Below are 26,361 nucleotides of genomic sequence, written 5' to 3' on the forward strand. Positions count from 1 at the left end.
TCTTAATTGTTAAAGCAAATCCCAAAAAACATACTATCAAATGAGAACAAATACGAAGCTCATGACACTAACGAAATGTGAATTTGTCCATTTTTTTTTATTAAAATTGTTTAAAGAACTGAAATTTTGTTTTAAGAATTGAGGTATTTCAAGGAATTTTATTTTGCAATTCCAAAAATAATATCAGTAATAAATTTAAAAAAATAGGTTAATAAAATATAAAGAGTAATTATATATATAAACTTCGAGCCTAACAAATAAAAAAATGTATTTAAGAATTTTTTAAAAAAATTCTACTTATCAGTATGTATATGATCCAGGACTGTTGAATAGAATAATTCATAAAAAAATTACATCTATTGTAAAAGGATTTGATTTTGATAATAGATGTAGTTTAGATAGTAAGAAGAGATAAAATTGGAAGAATTGAAATAAAAATTTAATAAAGTTAAAATATTGTTAGAATATAATTTTTTAATATAAATTTTATTTTAAAATTTTAAAATATTTATGATATTTTATTTAAAAAATTAAAAAATTTGAATGATTAGATAAAATAGGAAATGATTTGTGAAACAAGAAACATGCGGAAATGAGACGAGTTTCTCTTAAAACGACAAGACGTGTCCATTTCCATGTCCGACGTCCGTCCCGAAATATGTCGGTCACTGTACGATTTGTTTCCGCCTCCATCCATGTATATAAGAATAATGCTACTCTCACCGCTCTCGGTCCCGCTCTTGGTCCCGTTCAGTGTAAAATTATTTTTTTAATATATTTTTTTTTTACTTAATGATTAAATAAGTGTTTTTTAATGATATTATAATTTTTTTTTATTTTTTTAAAAAATATTTTATAGTGTTAAAAAATATATGTATAAAAAAGTAAAATAAAAAAACACTACATTTTACACTGAACGGGACGAGAGCGGGAGAGGGAGCGGGGGCTGTAGCAGGACTCTATATATAATAGGGTACTTACCTATTACTTGGGGAACCTTAGAAGGCCAGAACCCTAATCATCGAAGAGCTGCCGACAGAAATAGTGAGAAATGGCGAAATCAAAGAACCACACGGCCCACAACCAATCCTACAAGGCCCACAAGAATGGCATCAAGAAACCCAGAAAGCACAGGCACACTTCCACCAAAGGGGTATTCTCTCGGTGTTGTGATTATCTTTTGTCTCATCTCTGGACTTAGCCATTGTTTGGTTGCTAAAAAACCATAGGGAAAGACGAGAAACGAGAAAATGAAATTCTGAACTCTGTGCCTTTTTTTATTTTTTATTATTCGTTCCCTGAATCAACTAAAGTTTCAAAATTTATTTGTGTATCACACCGGAACTGAAGTTTGATATTTGTGTTTTTTCTGACCTTCCTTGAAATTTCATGTTTCATTATGTCTCTGTCTTTTGTTGAGTTGGGCACTCAACAAAAAATGCAAAAGAAGGAATCCCAACTCAACCAGACACATGCCAAAAGTAGTTGAATTGGCCTCTTTTATGTGAGATTTTTTACTTTTTGTGATCATGTAGATGAAAATTAAACATGTAGCTGAATTCTATTTTTTATTGTATTAGATACATCTAGCATGGCTTTATTTTCTTTTACGAGAATTTAATTAATGGGTTGTGAAAATTTATTGAGTTTTTATTTCTATTTTTACTTTTGTAGATGGATCCAAAGTTTTTGAGAAACCAGAGGTATGCAAGAAAGCACAACAAGAAGAATGGTGGTTCTGCAACCGAGGAAGAGTAAATCAATGAGAATTGGGATTCTTTAAAGTTAAGATATTGTTGAAAACTTGAAATGGTTTTCAGATTTTAATGTGTTGGAAGTTTTTTTCGACCTTTTCAGTTATTGACTGTGGGTAAGTTTCTGTGTCCAAGACTAGCAATACATCTTGTTGGAGGATTGATCCCCAGGGTGTTATTTACTTGCAATTAGCAGCATTAACTTTAACAATTTTGATAGATTCTATTATGTTGAAGTATTACGCATTTAAATTATAATCAGTTTCTTATTATATCTTGGGAGAATTAACATTGATGATTTCAGTTCATGTGAATAAATAACATTGATGATAACTTCTGAATGAGATATTGGGTTTACTTTTTCGGTTGCTGGATGAACTAATTTAACCCATGCAAGATCGTTTTACAATCTAAGAGTAATGGAAAAGCCTGCAAACAAATTTATGTTTTCTTCCAATCTTCTGTTTATCCTTTAGCCAATTTAAGTAAGAAGCTTGCTGAACTGTGTAGGTAATTGAATTGTTTTGAATCACTTCGATCTAAAGCTTGTGTCCATGTCTCTGATCCTGTTCTCATCCGATCATCACAGCCCCAGTCGGTTAATTTCCTTCTGTTTATATTAACTTGGCTTGCATTAAATCATCAAACAACCCCTAGGGGTTAACTTAAGTGGTGAAGGCCGAGGTGTTGGGGGTATACTCACCCTAGGTTAAGGTTCAAATCTTTGGGTGCAAACGACTTTCAGTGACTTACACCCATTGATGAAAGCCGATGATTTATCTGATCAGTATGATGTGGGCTCGTTACATAGATCTTGGGTTTAAGTGGGTAAAAGTGAAAAATTAATTTAGCAGATAACTGGCACTCGAGTTCTGTAAACTAATCTCATCTTCTTGTTCAGTCATAAATCTTCTTCCTGGTAACATGGATGCCAGGCACAATGAACTGGATGGGGGCATCAACAGCTCATAGACAGGCAGTTGCATAGAAAATATATATCTTCAACAGTGTTCAAAGGTTATGCGGATAACCAATATACAAACATCGGATATCCAAAAATAAAAGGAAACTATTGTTTGTGTTGCTGCTCATCCTTTTAGCTATTGACTAAATTTATATATCTCCTTATACTTAAAAGCGCCTATCGCCCAATGAACAGTGACATCAACAGTAATGAACAATAACATCAACAGTAACATCAACGGCAAAATCACAAAACCGCAAATCACGAGAGGCAACCGAAACAAATCCACCATTAAATCATCACAAACAATCACAAAACCACAAATCCACAGAGGCAACCGAAGCAAATCCACCATAAAATCATCACAAAAAATCACAAAACCGCAAATCCACAGAGCAAAAATACACGGTAAAATCACAAAATCATCATAAAATTTTCACAAAAATATCACAAATTTACAAAATCACCACAAAATCATAACAAAAATACCATAAAATAAAAAAAATCACCACAAATTACGGTGGTGGAGGTGGCCTAAGGGGAAGTGGGCATCCGTGAGGGAAGGTGAGCATCCATGGTGGCTCGGCTGGGCGTGAGGACGGCTACGAGAGATGGTCGGTGGCGAAAGGAGGTCCCGGTGGTGGTGCGGTGGCCAGAGGAGGTGGAGCTCCGCCGTGGGTGTGGAGAACCAGTGCAAGAGAGAGGTAGATTTCGTGGGAGCAAACGGCACGGAGATGGAGGCCGAGCTCGCTGGAGGGGGATGGCCGGTGGGAGAGGAGGCTACCATGGAGGTGGTGGCGCCGGAGGATGGCGTACGGCGGCGCAGCAGCATCAAACCCATTCGGGCTATGCACAGCCGAGAGAGAGGAAGAGAGAGCGTGAGAGAGGGAGACCGGTGTGGGGGGACTCGCCGGAGTGAGATGATGCTGGTGGAAGAGGCGGTGAGGCTCATCGACGCACGGCGGCGTCGAGCTGGGCAGAGGAAGATTCGGCTGGGAGGAGAGGCAGCGTACCGCGTACGCGTGAGCCGAGGGAGGAGAGAGAGGGGAGGGAAAAGTGAGGGAGAAAAGAAAAAATATAGGGATTTATCCAGTCCTTTCATTTTGGAATCTTCAAAATGATTTAACAATAAAAGATAAAAATACTGATTTAAATATACATAAATATTAATTTAATTAAAAATATTGAAATAAATTAAATAAACAATAAAATTATATTAAATATTTTTAAGAAATTAATCTCAATTCTTCATTTTAAATTCTTAGATTTGATCTAACAATAGAAATTTAAACATTGATTTAAATTATTTTAAAATTTAAATAATTAATATATAAATATTATATTATACATAAACTATCAAATTTAATTTATTAAATATAATAATATTCTTAATTAACTAAATTAGGCAAACGTGCGTGGGGAAAATGTTAGTTTTTAGGTTTTAAATTACAACCCTTCATCTTTAATCTTCAGATTTAATCTAATGATAGAAGTTTAAATATTGATTTAAACTAACATAAAACAAATAACTAAAATATAAATATTCTACCATACACTTAAAATTAACTTTAATTTATAAAATATTAATTTTTCATCATTAAGTAAAAGATAAAGTTTTACTGAACATTTTTAAGATAATAATATTATATCATACACTTAAAATCAACTTTAATTTATAAAATATTATTTTTTTCATCATTAAATAAATGATGAAGTTTTACTGAATATTTTTAATAGAAAAAAACTATATAATTATTTTAAATTTTTAATATAATTTAAATTTTATAATAAATTATGAATATGAATAAATAATAATTTTACTCATATACATTAGATTATTTTAATATTAAAAATTATTATTTATTTATTTTTAATTAGGCAGACATGGCAAACGTGCTTTGCACGTTAGTCACTGCTAATATATATATATATATATATATATATATATATATATATATATATATATATATATATATGGAGAAGCAATACAGTTCGTCATCCTGGTGAAACTCATGATTCGAAATATTAGAAAAATAACTCCTTTCAACTTTAGCAGTATAAAAAACTCTTTTTTTCCCAGCTAAAAAGATGCTTTTGGTGTTCAATTTGGGCAGCCTATGGCCACTCTAGTTTCAAAATCTAGATTCCGTTCTTTTTGGAGTGTTCTTCCCTTATCATGTAGATGTTATGCTTGTTCTACAACCTTTGATCTGATCATTTTCTCTGTCCCTGTCTTGAGGAGAACTTGAGGTTTTAAATATCAGATAACTAACTAAGAATTTGTTGTTATTTTCTTGATTGATTTCGAGAATTTTTTGTAATTGTCAAAAGACATACCTTTAAATTTTGTGTTTAACAAAAAAAAAAAAAAAAAATCTTCAAATTTTTTTCTTTTGTTTTCTCCATAATATTTAAGAAAAGTTATTCTCATCAATTAATATTCACTATCACACATTTCACGCTCTATGAAATATTCTATACATTATAAAAAATAAAAAAAATTATAAGTGTGAATTGTAAGAATAAATAGTGACATGGCGTATGTATATCATTCCTCAATATTTAATGATGAGTTTGTTTGCAGAAGATGATGCAATCATGCAACAACTATATAATAAATTATAAAAAGCCTTTGGATAATATCGGAGGCAAAGGAAATAATAAATTCTCTTGACGGAGAAAGAGGCATTGATCGAAGACATTTCTTCAATTCTTTTATAAAAAAATAAAAAATCCAGCACAAGATAATTTAAAAAAAAAAAAAAAAACTGGCAAAGGCCCACAGTCTTTGAATAAAAAGCCCAAACCCACGAACCGCCAACAGTTTTTACAGACACTATAAATATGTGTAGAGCATGAGGAGTCGAGGACACAACTCTCACTCAGAAACATCAACGACAAACGGTTATATCAGTCTTTTTAGCAGTTGAAAATGGCAGACGTGGCAGCAAAGGAGAGGAGGATACTAGTGGCCGTCGATGAAGGAGACGAGAGCATGCACGCACTCTCCTGGTGCCTCAGCAACCTCATCTCCGAGAATTCCAAAGATGCCCTTCTCCTCCTCTACGTCAAACCCCCCCGCGCCGTTTACTCCACCCTCGACGGCACCGGTATTTATCTGATATCTTCGCTTCTCTTCTCTTCTCAGGCTCAGCTTTCCGTTTTAAGAACGACGAGAAGTCTTGAATGGCATTTTCTGTAATTGTTGGTTGTGTTTCAGGGTATTTGTTTTCGTCCGATATAATGGCGGCCATGGATAGGCACGGTTATGACGTGGCAGAATCCGTTCTTGAAAAGGCCAAGCGGATGTGCAAAGACCTTCACGATGTATGTGATAATATATTTATTATTTCGTTTGTTTTTTTTTCTCGATAAATCTATGTAAAACGTATTATAATATTTATTCGAGATTTATAGTCGTTTTTTTTTTTTTTTTGTATTTACAAAATTAATTTCATGATTATAGAAATTAACCCCCATAACTATAAGGATCGATATTTCAAGAAATTCATCTGTTATTATCAAATTATATATCTGTTTTTTTACCTTTTTCTCTCTAGAGGAGATTTTAGTATTTGAGAAAATTTGTGAGAAATAAAAATAAATATATATATATATATATATATTAAGGTATTTATTAATTTTGTTTTGACAAATTTAAGAATGATGTACACAGGTTAAGGTGGAGAGTATAATAGAGGATGGTGATCCGAGAGATGTGATTTGCCAGATGACACAGAGATTGGGTGTTGATGTGTTGGTTATGGGTAGCCGTGGTTATGGCCTGATTAAGAGGTCAGTTCCCCCACCCATTATAAAATCTTATATTACGATTTAGCATGAATTCCGAATAAAGAAAATTCTATTTATAATTCGGTGTAGATAATATATAGTAAAATATTTATGTGACATGATTTGATTTAGAAAAATTTTAAATTTTGAATTTTATTTTGCCTTGTTTGGCGTTTGGATAATAATGTATTTTATATTATTTCATCATTATAATTTTTTAAAATTTTCGTACAAAATATAATAAATAGTTCAACTTTTTTAAGATCTCGTTTATATTGAGAGATAAAATGAAATAAGTTGAAATGATTTGTGAATAGTAATAAAATTTATGAGTTAAAATTTGTGAATAGTAATGAGAGATAATCTGATTTTAACTCATTTCTTAATTCAAACTGATTTTAAATCTCAAAATTATAATAATATTAAAAAAAACGAATATTTTGTTTCTCTTTAAAATGGAGTAAAAGCCTAAATTTGTAAGAATTTTGGTGTTTGGTTGTGGCAGGGCTTTCCTTGGAAGTGTGAGCAATCACTGTGCACAGAATGTGAAGTGCCCTGTTTTGATCGTCAAGAAGCCCAAATCTACTGTTGCAAACAACTGATGCATTTTTTTTTTCTGTCTCTTCAACCTCTTATGTGGCTCTTGTACAAAAATTTTCTTGCAGGCCCTTGTAATATATATATATATATATTGTTTTTGGGGTTCCAGTTTAATGATTTGCCTTCGTTTATTTTTAAAATCATGTGAAGTGAGAGTGAAAAGCTTAAGAAGAAGAAGCAAGAATGGTATCTTATGAGAAGAAGCAATGAAATAAATAAAGAAATATATTAGATGATGATTAGGGAATAAGCATCACATTTTCTAGAAAGTTTTTTTTACCCCCCATTAACTAATTAATTACGAAACACATATTCCCTTAAATGCTTATTTTAATTGTTATATTTTAATCAAATGTTCATTTCTACTCTCTTTTTAAAAGATTATATATGTGTGTGTAGTGAATGAAGAAAATTTTTCTTCTCAAGTTGGTGTATGGACATGCCTACTAATTAAAGTGTTTATATGATATAATTTGATTTAGAATATAAATTTTAAAATTTAAGTCTTATAAATTAAATTTTACTATTTAAGTGACGCGGATAATATTTTTTATAAATAGACTTGAAAATAGAATAATCCAGAAATGAATATACCAATAGTCTATTCAATGAGATTGCATACAGCAAAATTGAAATTTATAAAAAAAACCTTAGGCTTTGTTTGGATAGTGAGATGAGATGAGATGATTTTAGATGAAAATTGAATAAAATATTGTTATAATATTTTTTTTAATATTATTATTATTTTAGAATTTAAAAATTTTGAATTATTTATCATATTTTGTGTGAAATTTTGAAAAATTTGTAATGATGAGATGAGATGAGATAAAATGAAACAGCTTCGGCCTTAATCCAATGAATAAATGGTCAGATCCTACAACAAGAAAAGCTTTTTACAAGGAAAATATATCGTTGCAAAAAGCCTTTTTTCGTTGCTACTGACTATTTGCAACGAACGAACATAGCCCTACTTTCGAAATTACCGCATTGGTGTAGACATTCACCAACGAGTTTTTTTTCGTTTCAAATAAGGACTTTTAGCAACAAGAATCTTTCATTGCAAATGTAAATCTTCTCGTTGCTATTGTCCATCTAGGGATCTGGACAACTGTTTGCAAATATACATTTGAAACGACTTATAATTGTTGCAAATGTTCAGTAACAACAAACTTAATTAATTGCAAATGTACTGAAGCAACGAATTTTGTCATTGCAAATAAAAATTTGCAACGAATCAAATTCATTGCAAATACATTGCAACAATTTTTTTTGTCACAAATGTACATTTGCAAAGATTTCACTTCGTTGCAAATCTATAGTTGCAACGATTTTGATTCGTTGCAATGAATTACATTCCTTGTAAATGTATATTTGCAACGATGTGCATTAGTTGCAAAGGTACAAAAGCAACGAATGCATCTATTATAAATGTATTACACCTTGGTAATTTGTAACAAAAAAAACTATTTGTAACTAATGTATGTCGTTACAAATAGTTTTACATATGAGAAAAAAATACAATTCAATTAATGGTTTAATCTACAAAAATGTTTTTTATAAATTAGGAATATAAATTTTAAAATTTAAATATTATAAATTAAATTTTACTATTTAAGTGACGTGGATAATATTTTTTATAAATAGACTTGAAAATAGAATAACTCAGAAATGAATATACCAATAGTTTATTCAATGAGATTTCATGAAGCGAAATTGAAATTTATAAATAAACCTTAGGCTTCGTTTAGATAGTGAAATGAGATGAGATAATTTTAGATGAAAATTGAATAAAATATTACTATAATATTATTATTTTAGAATTTAAAAATTATGAATTGTTTATTATATTTTGTGTGAAAATTTAAAAAACTTGTAATGATGAGAAGAGATGAGATGAAATGAAACAGTTTCGGCCTTAATCCAATGAATAAATGGTCAGAACCTATAAAAAGAAAGACTTTTTGTAAGGAAAATATATCGTTGCAAAAAACCTTTTTTTGTTGCAACTGACTATTTGCAACAAACGAACATTGCCCTACTTTTGGAATTACCGCATTGGTGTAGACATTCACCAACGAGGTTTTTTTCATTGCAAATAAGGACTTTTAGCAATGAGAATCTTTCATTGCAAATGTAAATCTTCTCGTTGTTATTGTCCATCTAGGGATTTGGACAACTGTTGCAAATATACATTTGCAACGACTTATAATCGTTTCAAATGTTTAGTAGCAACAAACTTAATTAGTTGCAAATGTACTGAAGCAACAAATTTTGTCATTGCAAATAAAAATTTGCAACGAATCAAATTCATTGTAATAATTTTTTTCGTTGCAAATGTACATTTGTAAAGATTTCACTTCGTTGCAAATCTATAGTTGCAACAATTTTGATTCGTTGCAACGAATTGCATTCCTTTGAAATGTATATTCGCAACAATATGCATTAGTTGCAAAGGTACAAAAGCAACGAATGCATCTGTTACAAATGTATTATACCAACAAATTGTATTTGTTGATAATTTGTAACAAAAAAAACTATTTGTAACTAATGTATGTCGCTACAAATAGTCTTACATATGAGAAAAAAATACAATTCAATTAATGGTTTAACCTACAAAAATGGAGGTTCATAGGATATAGAAAGCAACAACATTGAAGCAACCTTAACAAGTAAAAACAATGAGAGAAAGATAGATAAGTGGTAACATAATTTGAAATTAGGATAACTATACTTGCATGTTAATAGATTATAGCTTCCTAAGTTCATGATTATGATATGTATGTATTAGGAGAAGCACGTTCACTGACACAAACACAAACACATAAGTATGTTCAAGCATTTGCAAGTAATACTCATAAGGAAATTTAAATTATGCAATCCATTAGATAATATTGAGCAAGGTCATCTTTGCAATTGATAATCTGGACAAGGGTATTTTCATGCTATTTTAAGAGTTAATAAAAAAAAAAAGCTTCTTAGGTGAAATATTATAATAACAACTACAACAATTTAGATATAAAAAGAAATAAAAATTTTGAGAAGAGAACTAAGATAAACAAGCTCTAAGGTTTTGGGAAGAACAATATCTTTGTACATTTCGAGATCCACACCCTCTATCTGACTTAGAACATGAAATTTTTTCTCAATCTATCAATAAAGTGAGAAAAATAAATGATTACTACTTTTATCACAATCTATTACATAAATTTTCAATCAGGTAGCATAATCCAAACTCAAGTATAATCATGTAATTAGAACCCATTCCATGCTCAAATATCAACACGAGTGAAGCCAAAGATTAAACATTAAATTTGTCAAAATGCATACCATCCACTCCATTGCAATCCAACCAAAAAAATCCAATACATGAAATCTGCCCATACAATTTATACACCTACACCACACATTTACAAAACCTTACAAGCTTCATACACACCATCAACAATGCCAACCTACATCACTTCAATATTTAGTATCAAATTTGTGATGCCCCCAGCCTCCGCTTGGGATTGGACGGTGACTGAAGAGTTGAGATATATAACTCCAGGCTACATACTCTTTGTACACGACAGATAAGATGCAATGCACCTATAAATCTAGCAGTATACAGTAATTCGCAACTAAAAAATTCTTTTAACTACATAGGACTGTGGTAATGTAGTAGTTATAGTACCAAAGTGTAAGCATCCCAAAAGTTTGAATTTCATTAAAGTACTCCCAAAATATATATTGTTTTCAAAAGTCTCCCAAAACACTGGACCATTTAAAGACATACCTTTACCACAAAAGATGAGTGTACATAACTTTTCATCATCACAACACATGCTTTCATTCTTCCACACATTCGATTGATCTTATTAGCAAACAAAGAACCTTTATATGTAGAAACCGAAACCAAAACATAGCATATTAGAAGATAAGATTCAACCAATAATCCCCACAACATGGCATCATATTTTTCCCATTGAAAACCGAGTACATACAACAACAAGAGAAACTAGATTCAAACAAGAATAATCAAACACGAGTTTACAATATATATACAAGTGCTATTAGGAGTAGGTTGAAGGTCTACTTACAAAATCCAACGAATGCAAATAGCAAGCTGAAAATATAATTCAAAGATCATTAGCCAAGAGTGAGTGCGTGTGGGTATGGGTGTTCGTGGGCATGTAACACTATTGAAGTCTGAAACTCTCTTTTTCTTTGGCCGTGTGTGTGAGTGTAAGAAACAAGTAAATGGTTCTTATCCCGTGTGCTTCTCCTTCGTAGGTGGCTTTGGTACTCCTTGATGAGTTAGAAACGGTAGTTGGTGGAATATGAATGGCGTGTAGGTAATGTTTGGTTGGAGAGAAAGTGATGGAAAGTGGGAAAGAATGGTGTAGCCGTGATTCACCAAGACAAATCTAAAAATGACCAAAGGACTTCTCACATTTGGTTCCTACCTTCTTATAGGCACCCCCCACCTGAATACCAAGAGCATTGGTGCATGGATGTCATTTGGCTCCTTGGCCAAAATGTCCCTTCATTTCCCTCATGATGGAATTGTATTGGAAGACTAAAGGTCCTCTTGGACAAGTGGCGTGTGGTCTCTCCAATTCAAAATCATAATTCCCTTCATGTCCTTCTTCATGTGTCTAGGTTTAATGTACTTGGTGGCAAAAAGGTAAATCTCAAAATCCTAAATCAATCTTGAACCACTACATGTGTGCATGTTTGCCATGTGGCAAGTGGGGTGTGCGTGTGTGCATGTGGCTTGCTGAAATCCCTTTCCCCTTCCCCAAGAAAATCTCTTCTCTTCCCTAGGTGGGTAGGTGGCATGTGCCTCTTGACTTGCCCATGCCGTTGCCCTTTACACTTCCCTTCACAAAGATTAGTCTAGAATCTAGGTGCATGCCTTCCCACGAGTCTCTTCCTCTTCCTAAGAAAAATCTCTTGGAACTCTAAGGCCCTTCCTCCATGCATGATAAGTGTCAACCAAGATGGTTGGCTTGCATGTGGGGCATGTAATCCCCATGGCCGAACCCTAGAAGTCCCTTAGTATTTGTGCCAACTGATTTGCAGTGCTCCTATGTGCCTCTTTGTCTTCTCAAATCATTACAAACTTCTTAGAATTTGCCAAAATCCCATGGGTGGCGTGTAGGCCTCTTGGATTCACCGAAACACTAATCTTCTCTCACTCATCTTGCCTTCTTTCACGTCCAGATTCAAAGTGACCTAGAAGTGAGTTGTGAATGTGAGACACGTAGCATATGGTCGGTGGTAATGGTGTGTTTCCTATGTGTGGCCGAATCCTCTCTCTTTGTCTCATCCACTCACTTCCTTTTGGAACCTCTTTGCATGTTGGACAAGTGTCACACTTTGCTACTTTCCTAGGTTTCAAATGATGAGCTTCTAGTAAAACAAAAATATATTCTCATGCCATGTGGCGCCTCCTCTATCCTTAGTGATCAACATTGGGTTACCAAACCCTAATCCTAGCTTGGTTGGCCGAAATCCACATAGGCCTTTGTTGGCATTTTCCTCTTCTTCTCTTTTGGGCTCTTATGCTTAAGATTCTAAAGTCTAAATAAATAGAACATATCTCAAAGCATTCCTCTAACACCTAGCACGATCCAATAACTAAAATAATATCCAAATAAAAATATGAGCAGGGTCCGGGATGTTACAAAACTCGTATCATTCCACTTTACCCTTTCATATACACAACTTGAGTTATAAAGCATTCATACAAACTTCACATTACATTCAATATGTATAAAAAAATAATCCATTCAACCTTCATAAACACTTTACTCAATATTAAGGCTCTTGGTAATACATACATATTCCCAAATTACCATCCAACACAAACACACATCCTCAATAACAAGTTTCTAATCACCACATCAATTCTTTATAGTTTATTGAAACCTACACATTCAATGCATAAAATCTATCCATATCATTTATACATCTACACAACACAATCACAAAGCTTTGTAAATTACAATTCATGGCTCTATAAAACCACAACCATATTTGCAAGGAAATAATATCCTTGCAAATGTATATATGCAAGGAAATTATATTTGTTGGTAAACAAGTTTGCACAATTTTAAAATCCTATTTGCAAAGAAATTAAAATCGTTGCTAAATTTTTTTTGTAAGGAATAATATTTATTTACAAGGAAATAATATCCTTGCAAATTTACATTTGAAGAAAATTACGTTCGTTGGTAAACAGGTTTGCACAGTTTTGAACTCCTATTTGCAAGAAAATTAAAATTGTTGCTAAATTTTTTTTATAAGGAAATAATATCCTTGTAAGGAAATTATGTTTCGTTGCAGAAAAGTCTGTATACATTAGCAAGGAAATTAACATTGTTGCTAACATGCGTTTTGCAAGGAAATTATTTTGTTACAAATGTACGTTTGCAAGGAAATAACTTGTTATTAAAAATGTTTACAATATTCTAAACTATTAATTGAAAGAAAATTAATGTCATTGTTAATATATTTTTTGCAACGAAATCATACATTGGTAATAATCATAGCAGCGAGATTATATCGTTGGAAATTAATACTTTGCAACGATTCAATATTATTAGTCTGGATGATGCAGTTTTCACAAGGAATTTTTTTTTTTGGTAATGAATTTTCAAATTTTGCAACGACTTTGATTTGTTGGTAAGGAGGCCAGAGGTATTTGCAACGAAAGTATATCGTTCATAAATGGGGGAATAGACATTTGTAATGAAAGGGTATGCATTTTTTCGTTGCTAAAGGGTACAAATTTTTTGCAATGGGAAAATGTCGTTGTAAATGTCTCAAAATCGGTTAATGTGGTTGCAAAATGGCATTTTAGATATGAGCTTAATTGCAACGATAATTTTGTAAGGAAATGTTTTCGTCACAATTAGATCCATTTGCTACGAGAAATGGAATTTCCTTGCAAAAAATGTCTACATTAGCAACGAAACAAAATCTCTTTGCAAAATTTGGTTGCAAAAAGCCAAACCCGTTGTAGTGAGATAAAGGAAGTTACATAAAATTTTAAATTCAAATAAAAAACTACAATATTTTTAATGAGGTGATACTTTGATATTAATTGATTGTAAAATAGATTATAAAATAATTATATAAATCAAATTATTCTAAGTTGAAAAGAGATTGTTTGTTGTTCCAGAAAATGGATCTGAAAGTAGTGGAAAAGAAGCAAATCAAGGCATAAAAAGTGTAATCTTTATATATATATATATATATATATATATATATATTGCCAATAGATTATTTTCCTTAGCATTTGGAGGTAGACGCAACAGAATCAGCAGCATTCGAGCGACATATGCGAGAGGGAGTCTATTTAAAGAATCACTTGAACTAGGTTAAGTGATCGATCTTAGGTTAAATCGGAACGTGATTGTTTATTTACTTGGAAACTTCAAGAATATATATATATATATGTATAGACTTGAGCCTTTCTTAACGCTAAACAAATAAATGAACAACCGATCGAGGTAAAAAAAAAACAAAACAAAACCAATGTACGAGGTTTCCGGCTCTTTCCTCATGGTAGGAATGGATTATGACCCTATGCATTAATCATTTTGGATTATGTTTGGAGAGAATATCACGAGATCTTCTCTTTCTCAACCTCCATATTTCCATCTTCCTAAACTGTGAATCATTTCCACAGTTTCTTGATTGATTGGTGCTCAGCTAGCTACTAATTTTCGAGTAAGTCTTCTCAATATTGTCGCCGCCACGCATGGCTAGCAACACCACCAAGTGCTACATGCATTTGCCATTGTTCTCATGAATCAGCTTTCTTGATCATGATCTTCATTTCGATTTCTCTTATAATATTCATTCTACACACATGAAGTCATGACTTCTTGTATTTTTGTTCTTAGTTTTTCACGATGGTGACACTGATCATCATGAGCATTTTCTGTCATTCTCTTGATCATTATTCTTTTCCTACTTATTCTAAGGTTTTATTTCATTTATGTTGATATCAAGTAATATGCATGTGATTACATATTGGAAGATCTAGACATGCATACATACATACATACATACATTCATATCTATGCATGGGTATTATAATGCATGTGATGATCTGTAGTGTTGTCGTTCAATACTTGGTACCATATCATCGTACAAATATTTGATATTCACAATTTTGGTTGAACAATTAAATCTTTTAATCTACTTTTTTTAATGTTAGTGACGGGAAACCAAATAAACTTTGTTTAAAGATTTATTAAAATATATATTATTTTTTATAATTTTTACTTAATAATGTGAACAAAGTTTTAGGCATAAATACAAGATATTGCCCTTGTTTTCAATTATGTCTTGTAGAGGGTGACATTACCAATGAAGGGTATACAACTAACTATTCTGTATGATTGCAACACATGTATTTGACACGTTTCTTTTAGCTTACTTCAAATTTCAAAGAGTAGCATCTATGTACAATCATTGAATAAATCGAAGTAGCTATATTTTCATTTGTACTTGAACATGCTGAGAGACTAATGCTGGGATACCAAAATTAAGTTAATCTAGACACTAATGCTGGGATACCAAAATTAAGTGAATTTAGACACATTTTGGTTTGGATTACTTGCAAGGTTGTTCCATAGTAGCATGATCCTTGAACAAATCGAAGTTATTCAATAGCTCATTGGTCTATGAAAATATTGTCGACTTTAGTTCAAAATTAGTAGCAATGTCATTGTGTTTGATAGCAATTAACTAAAAACAGAATATGCTATTATTTATAGCCATCATCTAATAATACTCTGTTTTAAATGAAATGCAGATTCTAAAGTACAGGTTCAACCATGAGAGTGAAATACTACCCGATGAGCGTCTGCTTGAGAGTAATTTGGCGGCCAATATGTTTGCTTGTGATTCTAGTAATTCCCTTTACAAGTTTGGAAACCACATCTTTTGGAGTTTTGGAAGTGCATTGACTGCTATTGAAAGCTTTTTTTTTTTTTTTTGTTGTTGATTTTTGCTCAAGCAAGAGAATTAAGCATATTTTGTTGTACAATGTTCATATATATATATTTTTTTTAACTTGCACATTTTAATTACTAACGACTTTGCAAGGACTTTCTAGTTTCATGATCTCACGTCTGTATTTGCTGAACAAACAAACTGAAGAAAGTATTATTGCTTGGGAATCACGTAAAATACAAGAAAGTTCTTCTTTAGGAATTGAAATGACAGCAAAACTGCTATCTCTGCTAAATTCATTAGCTATGAACTTGGCAAGTGCTTTAAGTTCATCTCTGAATGAAACTGAACTATCATTTGATACCATCAAAAGAAAGGTCAGTGCAAAAGTTAGTGTGTTTCTATATTAATCGAAAAGGTTCCTGCAGCTTCAAGTTTCCCATTTCCAGTGGTGAAACAGAAATTTATCAGCTTCATAATATTTTTTGGTCAATTTTGTTAACCTTGCTTGTGTTCTTCAGGTTGCACCAGCTTTTAGCAGTTTCAACTATTCCCCATTTAGCACAGGCTACTTATATTGGAATAGATGGCTTGATTTTCTCATTTTACAGAGGGGAGACTCAAATGATTGCATCGTATAGCAACATTTCATATTCTTCAATCTGGTATAGTCAGCACGTGGACCGAGACAACGGGAATCTATATGGAGAACCTATTTTCACAAAATCTATTGCTGCTAGGAAAGCAACTTGGTTTCAAAAGGCTTTGAATAGCTCAAGTGGCCATTCATGGTTTGGAAAAGCATGGAACAAAGCTCAAGATGGGTTATTTCTTAGTGCTGTGGGTATGGATGGCAGAGGTGTGATTTCCCTTGGCTTGAGAGCAAAGGCAGTTGCTGATCAATTTGCAGCTTTAGAATTCCATGATGCTGATTTTCAGTTGGCTACACATGATGGGGAAGTGATTATACCAACGAGGCTTCCAAACACGCAGATAACTGTAAGCAATAACACAAAGCTGAAGCCAAATGGTGACCCTTATATAGATCTTGTTGGTAACTTGTCGTGTTCTATGTCTCATGGTGGAGGGTCAAAATATTTTAATGAGAAAGTTTCTGGAGTGACATACAAGTTTTATTGCTCTACCCTTGAGATTGCTGGGGTTTGAACGGTATGATTTTTGTTGCTTTCTTGCTACAAGTTAGTGTCTATGTTTAACAGATTCATGTGAATTTTAAAATGAATTAAGGATATTATTAAATTTCAGTATCAGAAGTTCATTTTTTTTCAATCAGGATATCCAAATCAAATGTCTATGAGACAAATTCCTTATTAATTTATCAAAACTGCTACGTACAACCGGTGCGTGTAACCGGCGTGTAACCGGCTAACTATCCCGTCAGCATCTATCAGAACAATTAAAAAAGAAAGAAATTTGAGAAAAGTAAATCTCGGAAAAAAGATAATTCATTGGACTGTAAATATCTGAGAATAAGTTCAACCTCGAAAGAAGATTTGAGAAAAGTTTCATATTTAAAACTTGAGTGAAAGCATTTCGCAAAGATTCCATAGAGAATTTAAACTGTAAGCATTTCACTCTCTCTTTCTCTCACATTTACCTTAGAGGCACTTCACTCTCCGCTTTTCAATAATTTCCTGGTGGGCTCTCTCTCTCTATCTCTCTCAGACATAAAACACCTACTTTTCTGGATCTGCAAATTCATACTGTAGTGTTTTCGTCAGTATCAATGTTACATATTGTTAAAGTTTCAGAATATGGACCAAGTGTTTGAGAAAAGTTCTCATTGAGAAAATATTTTTACAGAGTATTCTTGTATAATTTGTGCACACTATACAGTGACCCTTTAGGTCCTATTTATACAACTTAGATAATGAAAAAGCAGAAATACATTCTAGAGTTTGGGGACCACAAGTTTCACAAATCTGGGACCACAAGAATCAGTTTCACAATTCTGATATTCTACCACACCCATTATGGAAGATTCTTGGTGCTATGGAGTGTGCTCAAACATGATGCTCTGGCCCTTACGGCGTTGTTCGGCTACAGCAGGTGCCAACTCCTCAAAACATATCAACGCGTAAATATCATTGGGGTTCATTAAAGATGGTGCTGAAGCCATGCCGAAACACATATCGAAGGAAAGGACGTCGGTCATTGTGTGAGTAGACTCGATTTCATCCAGTTTTAAGCAATCTGTCTCTCATGTTTAACCGTATGAAAGTCCATTTGGTCTCCTTTAGCTCTACTGTTGTGGGTACTTCTGGAGAGAGATGGAGATAGTTGACTTTTTTTTCCTCCCTCTATGACTTGCTCCTATTTTCTTTCTCCCGCTTACTGCAATGTAAAATAAAACACAGCGTTTCATTTAATGAGGTGGTGATTTCCCACCGGTTGCACATGCCGGTTGCAAGAAGCATTTTTCTTAATTTATATCTGATAATATTATTTGGCAACTTCTCTTAGGTATATGCACTAGTTTATCTCACAGAAAATTTAGTCAGGCTTGTCCGACATAACTGCAAGCTGTCGACCATACTCCTTTTGCTTCTGTTTATTCTGATGGTTACCTCGCTTTCTGTCTTCATATTCTCAATAGTCAGAGCTGCAAAAAGAGAAATGCTCTTATGTGCTGCTCTCGTTAAACAACTGGATGCAACTCAACAAGCAGAACGAAAGAGTATGAACAAAAGCCATGCCTTTGCTACAGCGAGTCATGATATAAGGGCTTCTTTGGCAGCTATCATTGGTTCAATAGAAATTTGTAATCAAGATTTCAATCCTAACTCAGTTGTAGCAGCAAACTTAGGACAGATGAGTACTCGTGCACAAGAGCTCCTAGGTAAGGTGTTGTGCACGTTCTATTTCTTTTATCACACCTCCTTGAAACCAATTTGTGCTGATGACAATTGAAACCAATTTCTTTTATCACAATGATCGCCCTTCAAATAGCTTTCAATCTCTTGCATTACTTCGAACCCCTTCACCTAAACAAGAAGAATCTCATGTGGTACTTCTCATAACAGCCGATCAACGGAGGAAAGTTTTGATGAACTATATTGAAAGCCTAAACATAAGAGTGTCATGTGTAAAGCAAGGGAAGAATCTACACCCACATTTGGAGAAAATAAAGCAGAAGTTGGAGATTTCCTATTTCAGTTTTTTCGAGAAAACCCAGATGGACCACCCGAGAATATCTACATCATTCAATTCTGATTCGGGGCTGAGTGATAGGCCTCTCTGCATCAAGGATGGAAATTATAAAGCTCCCCTGCCCACCAGGCATCATACTATTAGTGATTGATTCCAGTGCTGGTCCTTTCTCAGAACTATGTTCAGCTGTGGTTAACTTCAGGAAAGACGTTCATAATTCACGATGTAAGGTTGTCTGGTTAGACCATCCGGTAGTGAGTGGTGATGCTCATTCAGGAGAGCCTCCATGCGATCTCATAGTATATAAGCCTTTTCATGGGTCACGCTTATTCCAAGTGCTAGGACTAATACCAGAACTGAAAAAAGGAAACTTACCAAAGTTGATAGACCACAATTCTTTGAACAAATTCAACGGCGAAGGTAAAGGTATGGAGTTGGGGATGCCTTTATCTCAACAAAGCTCGCTCGAGCAGAAAAAAATGCACAAACATGCAGATGAGAGAAGCAGTGATAATAAGCCTTTGAATGGGAAGAAAGTTCTGGTTGTTGATGATGATAGTGTACTACGCAAGGTGAGTACAATTATTCTTTGTAAACTTGGAGCAAACGTCGAGGCCTGTGAGAATGGAAAAGAGGGACTTGATCAAATCTGCAAGGGCTTGAGTGATGGGAGAGAAGGACACGCCAATCTTCTCCCTTATGACTATATTCTCATGGATTGCCAGGTATCTTTACAATGCCCATCTCCTTTTCATTTTTCACTTGGAAATAGAAATCGACTTCTTTAATCACTTGTGGTTAGGGACAGAGAAAGCTGTTAGATGCAGGAATGGATTTCCACGTACCTAATAAGCCATTACAAGTGGAAAAGTTGTTGAAAGCAATCCAATCTATGGACAAAATAGGATAAACATGGGAACAATTCTCATCTTTTTTTTTTTTTTCGGATTAGATCTTTAGCCACTAGCAGTCCTTATTTTGTTCAACGGGTACATATAAAAGTTTTAGGGTCATCTTTAAATTCAAGTCCAAAAGTTCCTTTTCAAGGATGAGTAACTGTGATGATACAACAAATTAAACTCAAAAAATTGAAAAATCCAGGACATTTTTTGCCTTCGAATGCAGCCTCAAATGTCCAAACTACATCGAAATTGTGATGATACAAAATAGACAATATCCTCTTCGGTGGAATGGCTCAAATAGTTAGAAAAAAACCTTAAAAGCAATTAAGCCACTCAGTTTCTTGCCTTATACTTTCGACCGTTCCTAATAAAAACCCCTACTACAAAAATTAAAATTAAAATTAAAATTTTTTTTAAAAAAAAAAAAAAAAAAAGAGGAAAAAATCTTGGACCACTTCATGACCAGGCTTATCTCTAGAATCACTAGCTTTCTCCCTTACAGTTCATCCTGCAAGCATTGTAGAGCACAAGGAAAGACACAGAGAGATCAATAAACAGTAAAGCATAAAAATAAATAATACAGTCCAATTAAGAGGGGAAATAAAATCCTACGTGTTTCTCCTCTTCCTCGGTTTCAGCACCGTCTGTGCTTTCGTCAAGTTTGCCTTCGGCATCAGAATCTTCTCCTGCATCATCATTCTCATCCTCGGCCTGCAAAACGGGTTTTTACCAAAATAAGGGACCACGGTAAACATTGCAAAATCTTAATTTCCAAACATAAGTTTTTAGGCTTACATCAGAATCAATAGGATCATCCTTTGCTTCCTGGTGAAAGAATCAAATTTGACAGTTAGAAGCAAAGAAACAAGTACCGAATTCTCTCAATAAAAGCAATATGGTGAAATACTATTCAGCTTTCAGAACTGCCACAAATAAATACATCTTTATTTTGCAAGCTTTCTTATAATAAATAAATAAATAGAAGATACGTGCAAAGAGAGTACCTCTTCCTCATTCTTTTTCTCTGCCTCATCAAATGCTGCTTTCTCAGCCTGCAAAATTGATTGATTAATCAGATATCAGCTCCCAGCTAGTAAGAATTGCATTGATTCAAAGATAAGAGACAAACAAGGTTCTACTTACATCCTTGTGCTTGCCCCATGTTTCTTCTGCCAGCTGCTTGGCATTTTCCGGATCATCAGTAATCAAAACATTGTCAAACAAGGTTCCGGATTTCACCTGAAAAATTACACATCTTGATTATCAGAATTCAAGTTGCATAGAAACATAAAGTACCCCCACAAAAGTTGAAGCATACTAACCTGCCACAGTTCAATGCCAACATACTTCAAACTAGGGTAGACATAGAGATATGGATCATCCTTGAACTCTGTTTAATATCAAAACTACCGAGTGTTATTAAATACCATAAACAACTCAACCAACCCCAATCATAACTAATGTATTGTTAATGTTATAGTTTACACTAATGTAAGTTTTTCGATAAATGCATTGTGCTAATGTATGTGACAAGCAACAAACCTGGGTTGTCGATCATTGGTGCCTTCCACTTCCCCTGGTAGTTGGGGTTCTTAATTTTCTGCAAGAAGGTGGAGAAAAGTTATGAAAAGTGGAAATTGTAAATTGCAAAATGCTCCTAACTTGTGTACTCGTTAATGTACAAACCTTTGGGTTCCATGGGCCCTTGTATTCAGGGTTTGCAATAGTTGGGGGTGTCCATTCACCATCCTCTTCATCATCCCAGTCTTCCGGCTGAGACCACAAACCAACTTAATAGTAACTAAACCATTATTTTTTGCCAAGTAAAACACAGTCAGCAACTACATCATCATCAGAGAGGTGTAATATTTTCAAACCCAGGAAGTTCAGCAACTACCTTTTTAGCATCAGAGTCAGGAATTTCTTTTGGGATGTCATCATAGCCCTAAATACACATCAAAAGAGTCAGATTCCCAGTACTTTAAATATGTATATATATTACACAGAGAGAGAGAACAAAGTTACAAAAGGGTTATAAGAATTGAGGATCCACCAAGTTTAAAGTCCTCATCCAAAATTAACTTAAAAAAACCTCATTTATTTATTAAAAAAAAAAAAAAGAATTCAGGAGCCACTACCTCTGGCTTCTTGTCCTCAGGATCAGGAATATACTCTTTGTCATCCCAATCTTCTGGCTGTCCAACATTAATAAAGTTGAGACAACGTCAGTATCTGAAACCAAATAAGATAAGCTAAAATAAAACTCGTAAGGCTGTGAATGGATAAGTAATTACTTTCTTGGCCTCAGGATCCTTGATTTTCTTTGGCGGGAGGATACTCCAGTCACTGTAGAGACTCCCAGATTGCTTTTCCACATTGTCAATTAGAATGCTGTAGGTGGCATCTGGCTTGAGTATAAAAGTATAAACATGACTGAGTTGGTCAGTCTCACACGGGACATCCTTCTTGATCAAGTGATTTGTCTCGTTATAGTGGAGGATAGCATGGACTTTCTTGGTGCTGTAGCCACAGATATCTGGCCCAAACATGATACTGCATTGTTCGATACAAGATCAGCAATTTTCAACAAGAAATAAATTCAATGCAAATTGAAAATTTTCAAGTCGTAGGGAACATGGTATTGACCTGTAAGGAGTATCCCCACCAAATTTCTTCTGATCAATTCCACCACTAAGCAATTTCATGTAACCACCACCGCAGTCAAGCTTCTGTTCATGCTTCACAGAAAATTGGAAGACTAGGGTCGTATCCTTGTTGCTGAATTCAGGGAACTCAGCAGAAATAGCATAAAACCGGTAGTCTTCGCTAGTCTGGATACCTGTTGGGAAGTTACAAGTCAACATTAAAAGCTTCACTTCTTCAGAAATCTGAGAAGGCAGCATTAATTGAAAATGCTAAAATCAACTTATACATATACACAGATTATACAGTTTGGAAGGGTACCTTTGTCATTAGGGTCTCCATGCCATTTACCCGCGGTGTAGTTCCATTCCCCAGCCACATTTTCATCTTTCTTCCAATCAGATTTAACCCACCGACTTTCCCATCCATCTTTAGTTATAGCCCAATGATTTATGCACAACAAACCCAAGGAAATCATCAGCAAACTAATATCCGGTGCTTTAAGGAAAACAGCAAAGAGCAAGCCACGTACAGCAATAAACCATCCATAAGAAAACTGGCTTGTTTACATTAGTCATCCTAATGAAGAACATCAGGCATGGTTCCCAAGAAACGAAAAATATCGAACTATAAGGCTCAATTTGAATTAAGAAACATTCTCAATCCATCTCAATCATTACAACTTTTACAAATTTCCACATAAAATAAAATAAAGAATTCAATTTTTTCAAATCTCAAAATAATAATAATATTAAAAAATAATATTCTAACAATATTTTATTCAACTTTTATCTTTCATTTCAACTCATTATCCAAATCTAACCAAGCCAAAAAGTTGGATCAGACGCCTCTACTCGTATGGGCGTGGGGGACCATCCATGGCTCCCACACGTGCATGAGTGTGCACGTTATACACGCACACAAGATATCCTGATTCAACGGTTTTTTTTTTTCTTTTTTATAGGCTGGTTCAACGGGAGTTATTGCCCCTAATATGTCATAAAATGAGAAACACAAGATTCAACGGTTCAATTACTCTTCTTTTTTTCCTTTCCTGCTTATCAATAAAGAACTATTACTTATAAAAGAAATGCTATTCTTTTCTATCCTTTACCTAACTTTGGGATTATTCGAGATGCAATTCAATTCTAAAGAAAGGCTGCAAATCCTATTCATTCAAAAGCACAAGCACAAGTACAGCTGCACAAGCCACACACCCACAAGCAATAGACTTCAATACGTATCCATTACAAAAATACATGACCTAAGCATTTAGAACCACCTGTATCTTGGTTTCACTCTTTGTGAAACAAAACCCAAGCACAATCCTAACACATTTGCAATCCAGTTTCATTTCATCGTAACTAATTATTTTTCACCCGCAATAGGCCACCACCCATATATATTTTTTTTTTACGGTTCAGTACTCATAAATCGAAATAATTGCAAACTGCAGTATCAGAGAAGCTCAGAACACAACATGATACAATTTTAAAACAATATTAATTAAATCCAGTCCCACACGTCTAACATTAAGATCTTGATCGTGAACGAAACTATGATTTGCTATTTCCACGATGTAAAAAACGCGAAACAAACACGAAATGTCAAATTCTTCGCAGATCTAATCAAAATATTTACAAATTTCCAAAACAAACAGATCGAACCGCAAACTCACACAAAACTCGGATCCTTCGCGGATCGTACGGCATTCTACATCCATTTAAGCATAAAGAACCTCACAAAACCCATAGGTTAAAATGCGAGCCAATTGCAACACTATAAATCGCGATCAGAATCGCACACTCACACACAGAGAGAGAGAGAGAGAGAGAGAGAGAGACCGTCGAAGCGTTCTTCGAAGTAAACTTTTGCGGAGGCGATGGCGAGGAGAGAGAGAAGGAGAAGAGAGAGAATGTTAGGGTTACGAGCCCTAAATGCCATGGCTATGAGATGGAGAGAAAGAGACTGAGAGAGAGACGAGGATCTTGACAGGTTCGAGCCTCCTTCCGGGAACTATATAGTGGCTGTACTCTGTCTCGGTTTTGACGGTGAGGTTAAAAATGGTAATTGCATTTTTGCCGTGGACGAATAGTGGATCGGGGCGTTACTTCAAGAGTGTCATTTCTATGACGTGGCATATTGTGATTGGTCTTTTACAGTTTCGGAGGTTCTAATTGGACGTGACGCGTGGGTACTGGGACGGCCGTTTTGGTTCATAAGTTTACGGAACTGCCCTCTGGTACATGGGATTTAGAAGGAAAAAAAAAGAAAAAAAGATTTGAATTAGAGATGAATTGAAATGAGCTGAAATGGTTTATAAATAGTAAAATAAAAATTAAATTATTTATTATATTTTATGTAGAAATTTAAAAAAATTATTTTAAAATTTGAAAAAATTGAATTGTTTATTATATTTTGTGTATAAATTTAAAAAAATTATAATGATAAAATGAAATGAATTGAAATGAATTTTAAATTTAGGGTGAATTTAGATGTTACAGTGAGTTGAGTTGAGTTGAGATGATAAAATATTGTTAGAATATTATTTTTGAATATTATTATTATTTTGATATTTGAAAAAATTAAATTTTTTATTATATTTTGTATTGGGATTTGAAAAAGTTGTAATGATGAGTTGAGATGAGTTGAGAGTAGTTGATGATCCAAACGAAACCTTAAATGATGGCGGAAGCGTGACAAGTTTTAAAAATATTTAAAGATATATAAAAAAATAATTGAAAGAAAGAGTTAAAAAAAAAAAGTATTTACACTTATCGGTAATTTGATCGGTTAAATTATCAGTCTCAGCAGCAGTTCCATGCAGAAGTTGGACACCAGAACCATAATCATTATCCTATCTTAATTTCCATTAAAACAAGATGGCAGCATGAAAAACAAATTAGAAGGTTGCATGAGAACAGAAGAAGCTTGGAGCTGCATGAGCAAGATCGTCTTAAATCAAACCAGATATTGCAGCAGAATTCATTATATATGTAGAAAAGATTACAAGGCTAAATATAAAATAGGACGGCACAAATCGGCTATTTAATTGGGGCTTTTCCTATTTATTACGATGTCTATGACAATTTGTCACAATAATATATATATGCAGCTTTGTATTGTATTGGGTGGAATTGATCATAATAATTACAACAATTATGGAATGGTGCTTGCACTGAGACCATAGAATAAGATAAACTTAGGAGGCTATCTAAAATCATTCAAGTGGCCCGGTGCTCATTTTTTTTTATTTTAATTTATTTTTGGATGGTTTGATTAGAAGCTACTCCTAATCTCGTTAAAAAAAGATGGGCAATGGAGATGACCCTTTTACACGTTTGCCATTGTTTTTGGTGCACGCTTCTTTAGAGAAAAATTATATCCTCAATTTAGTGTATATAGAGAACATATATAATAAAATATTTCCGTGACATGATTTGATTTGAAAGATATTTAAGTTATGTAGATGATGTGCTCTATATATCGACTTGTAAATATAATAACTCTTCTCTAAATTATCGACGTGGATAATGGCTAAAATCTAATGGTTATGATAATTTTCTAGGCAAAAAATAATATC

The 26,361-nt window shown here is 33.7% G+C and overlaps 5 protein-coding genes across 5 annotated transcripts; 4 read left to right on the forward strand and 1 right to left on the reverse strand.

Moving 5' to 3' along the window:
• Positions 1 to 1,011: 1,011 nt before the first annotated feature.
• On the forward strand, positions 1,012 to 1,888 carry LOC108991018 (60S ribosomal protein L29-1-like). Its single transcript, XM_018965160.2, has 2 exons — positions 1,012 to 1,153; positions 1,675 to 1,888. Exons 1-2 carry the CDS (start codon positions 1,052 to 1,054, stop codon positions 1,756 to 1,758), a joined length of 186 nt encoding a protein of 61 aa, XP_018820705.1. The 5' UTR covers positions 1,012 to 1,051; the 3' UTR covers positions 1,759 to 1,888.
• A 3,700-nt stretch (positions 1,889 to 5,588) lies between these two features.
• Positions 5,589 to 7,219, forward strand: LOC108991017 (universal stress protein YxiE-like). The gene is made up of 4 exons (XM_018965159.2): positions 5,589 to 5,828; positions 5,939 to 6,045; positions 6,395 to 6,513; positions 7,016 to 7,219. The coding sequence occupies exons 1-4, from the start codon at positions 5,651 to 5,653 to the stop codon at positions 7,110 to 7,112; spliced, it is 501 nt and encodes a 166-aa protein (XP_018820704.1). The 5' UTR covers positions 5,589 to 5,650; the 3' UTR covers positions 7,113 to 7,219.
• An 8,697-nt stretch (positions 7,220 to 15,916) lies between these two features.
• Positions 15,917 to 17,229, forward strand: LOC109019073 (histidine kinase CKI1-like). Its single transcript, XM_019001297.2, has 2 exons — positions 15,917 to 16,035; positions 16,584 to 17,229. Exons 1-2 carry the CDS (start codon positions 15,917 to 15,919, stop codon positions 17,227 to 17,229), a joined length of 765 nt encoding a protein of 254 aa, XP_018856842.2.
• Positions 17,230 to 17,911: 682 nt separating this feature from the next.
• On the forward strand, positions 17,912 to 20,549 carry LOC109019076 (histidine kinase CKI1-like). The gene is made up of 2 exons (XM_019001300.2): positions 17,912 to 18,922; positions 19,107 to 20,549. Exons 1-2 carry the CDS (start codon positions 18,643 to 18,645, stop codon positions 19,382 to 19,384), a joined length of 558 nt encoding a protein of 185 aa, XP_018856845.1. The 5' UTR covers positions 17,912 to 18,642; the 3' UTR covers positions 19,385 to 20,549.
• Positions 20,322 to 24,780, reverse strand: LOC109019075 (calreticulin-like). The gene is made up of 14 exons (XM_019001299.2): positions 24,623 to 24,780; positions 23,100 to 23,207; positions 22,782 to 22,974; positions 22,430 to 22,688; positions 22,274 to 22,330; positions 22,033 to 22,080; positions 21,822 to 21,908; positions 21,678 to 21,735; positions 21,458 to 21,525; positions 21,279 to 21,374; positions 21,140 to 21,187; positions 20,931 to 20,960; positions 20,748 to 20,846; positions 20,322 to 20,643 (listed from the first exon to the last, which is right to left on the reverse strand). Exons 1-14 carry the CDS (start codon positions 24,720 to 24,722, stop codon positions 20,632 to 20,634), a joined length of 1,263 nt encoding a protein of 420 aa, XP_018856844.2. The 5' UTR covers positions 24,723 to 24,780; the 3' UTR covers positions 20,322 to 20,631.
• Positions 24,781 to 26,361: the final 1,581 nt, after the last annotated feature.

The sequence above is a fragment of the Juglans regia genome, chromosome 11 (assembly GCF_001411555.2).
Source record: "Juglans regia cultivar Chandler chromosome 11, Walnut 2.0, whole genome shotgun sequence".
NCBI lineage: Eukaryota > Viridiplantae > Streptophyta > Magnoliopsida > Fagales > Juglandaceae > Juglans > Juglans regia.

Excerpts from the sequence above, each read along its gene's own strand:
- LOC109019075 (XM_019001299.2), bottom strand. The coding sequence starts at position 24,722 with ATGGCATTTAGGGCTCGTAACCCTAACATTCTCTCTCTTCTCCTTCTC. Across the intron at positions 23,208-24,622 it reads CTTCGAAGAACGCTTCGACG|ATGGATGGGAAAGTCGGTGG; the intron begins GTCTCTCTCTCT and ends CTATAACTAAAG. Across the intron at positions 21,909-22,032 it reads CTGACTCTGATGCTAAAAAG|CCGGAAGACTGGGATGATGA; the intron begins GTAGTTGCTGAA and ends TTGTGGTCTCAG.
- LOC109019073 (XM_019001297.2), top strand. The coding sequence starts at position 15,917 with ATGCAGATTCTAAAGTACAGGTTCAACCATGAGAGTGAAATACTACCC. Across the intron at positions 16,036-16,583 it reads TCTAGTAATTCCCTTTACAA|GTTGCACCAGCTTTTAGCAG; the intron begins GTTTGGAAACCA and ends TGTGTTCTTCAG.
- LOC108991017 (XM_018965159.2), top strand. The coding sequence starts at position 5,651 with ATGGCAGACGTGGCAGCAAAGGAGAGGAGGATACTAGTGGCCGTCGAT. Across the intron at positions 5,829-5,938 it reads CTCCACCCTCGACGGCACCG|GGTATTTGTTTTCGTCCGAT; the intron begins GTATTTATCTGA and ends GTTGTGTTTCAG. Across the intron at positions 6,046-6,394 it reads TGTGCAAAGACCTTCACGAT|GTTAAGGTGGAGAGTATAAT; the intron begins GTATGTGATAAT and ends TGATGTACACAG.
- LOC109019076 (XM_019001300.2), top strand. The coding sequence starts at position 18,643 with ATGGTTACCTCGCTTTCTGTCTTCATATTCTCAATAGTCAGAGCTGCA. Across the intron at positions 18,923-19,106 it reads TCGTGCACAAGAGCTCCTAG|CCGATCAACGGAGGAAAGTT; the intron begins GTAAGGTGTTGT and ends TTCTCATAACAG.
- LOC108991018 (XM_018965160.2), top strand. The coding sequence starts at position 1,052 with ATGGCGAAATCAAAGAACCACACGGCCCACAACCAATCCTACAAGGCC. Across the intron at positions 1,154-1,674 it reads GGCACACTTCCACCAAAGGG|ATGGATCCAAAGTTTTTGAG; the intron begins GTATTCTCTCGG and ends TTACTTTTGTAG.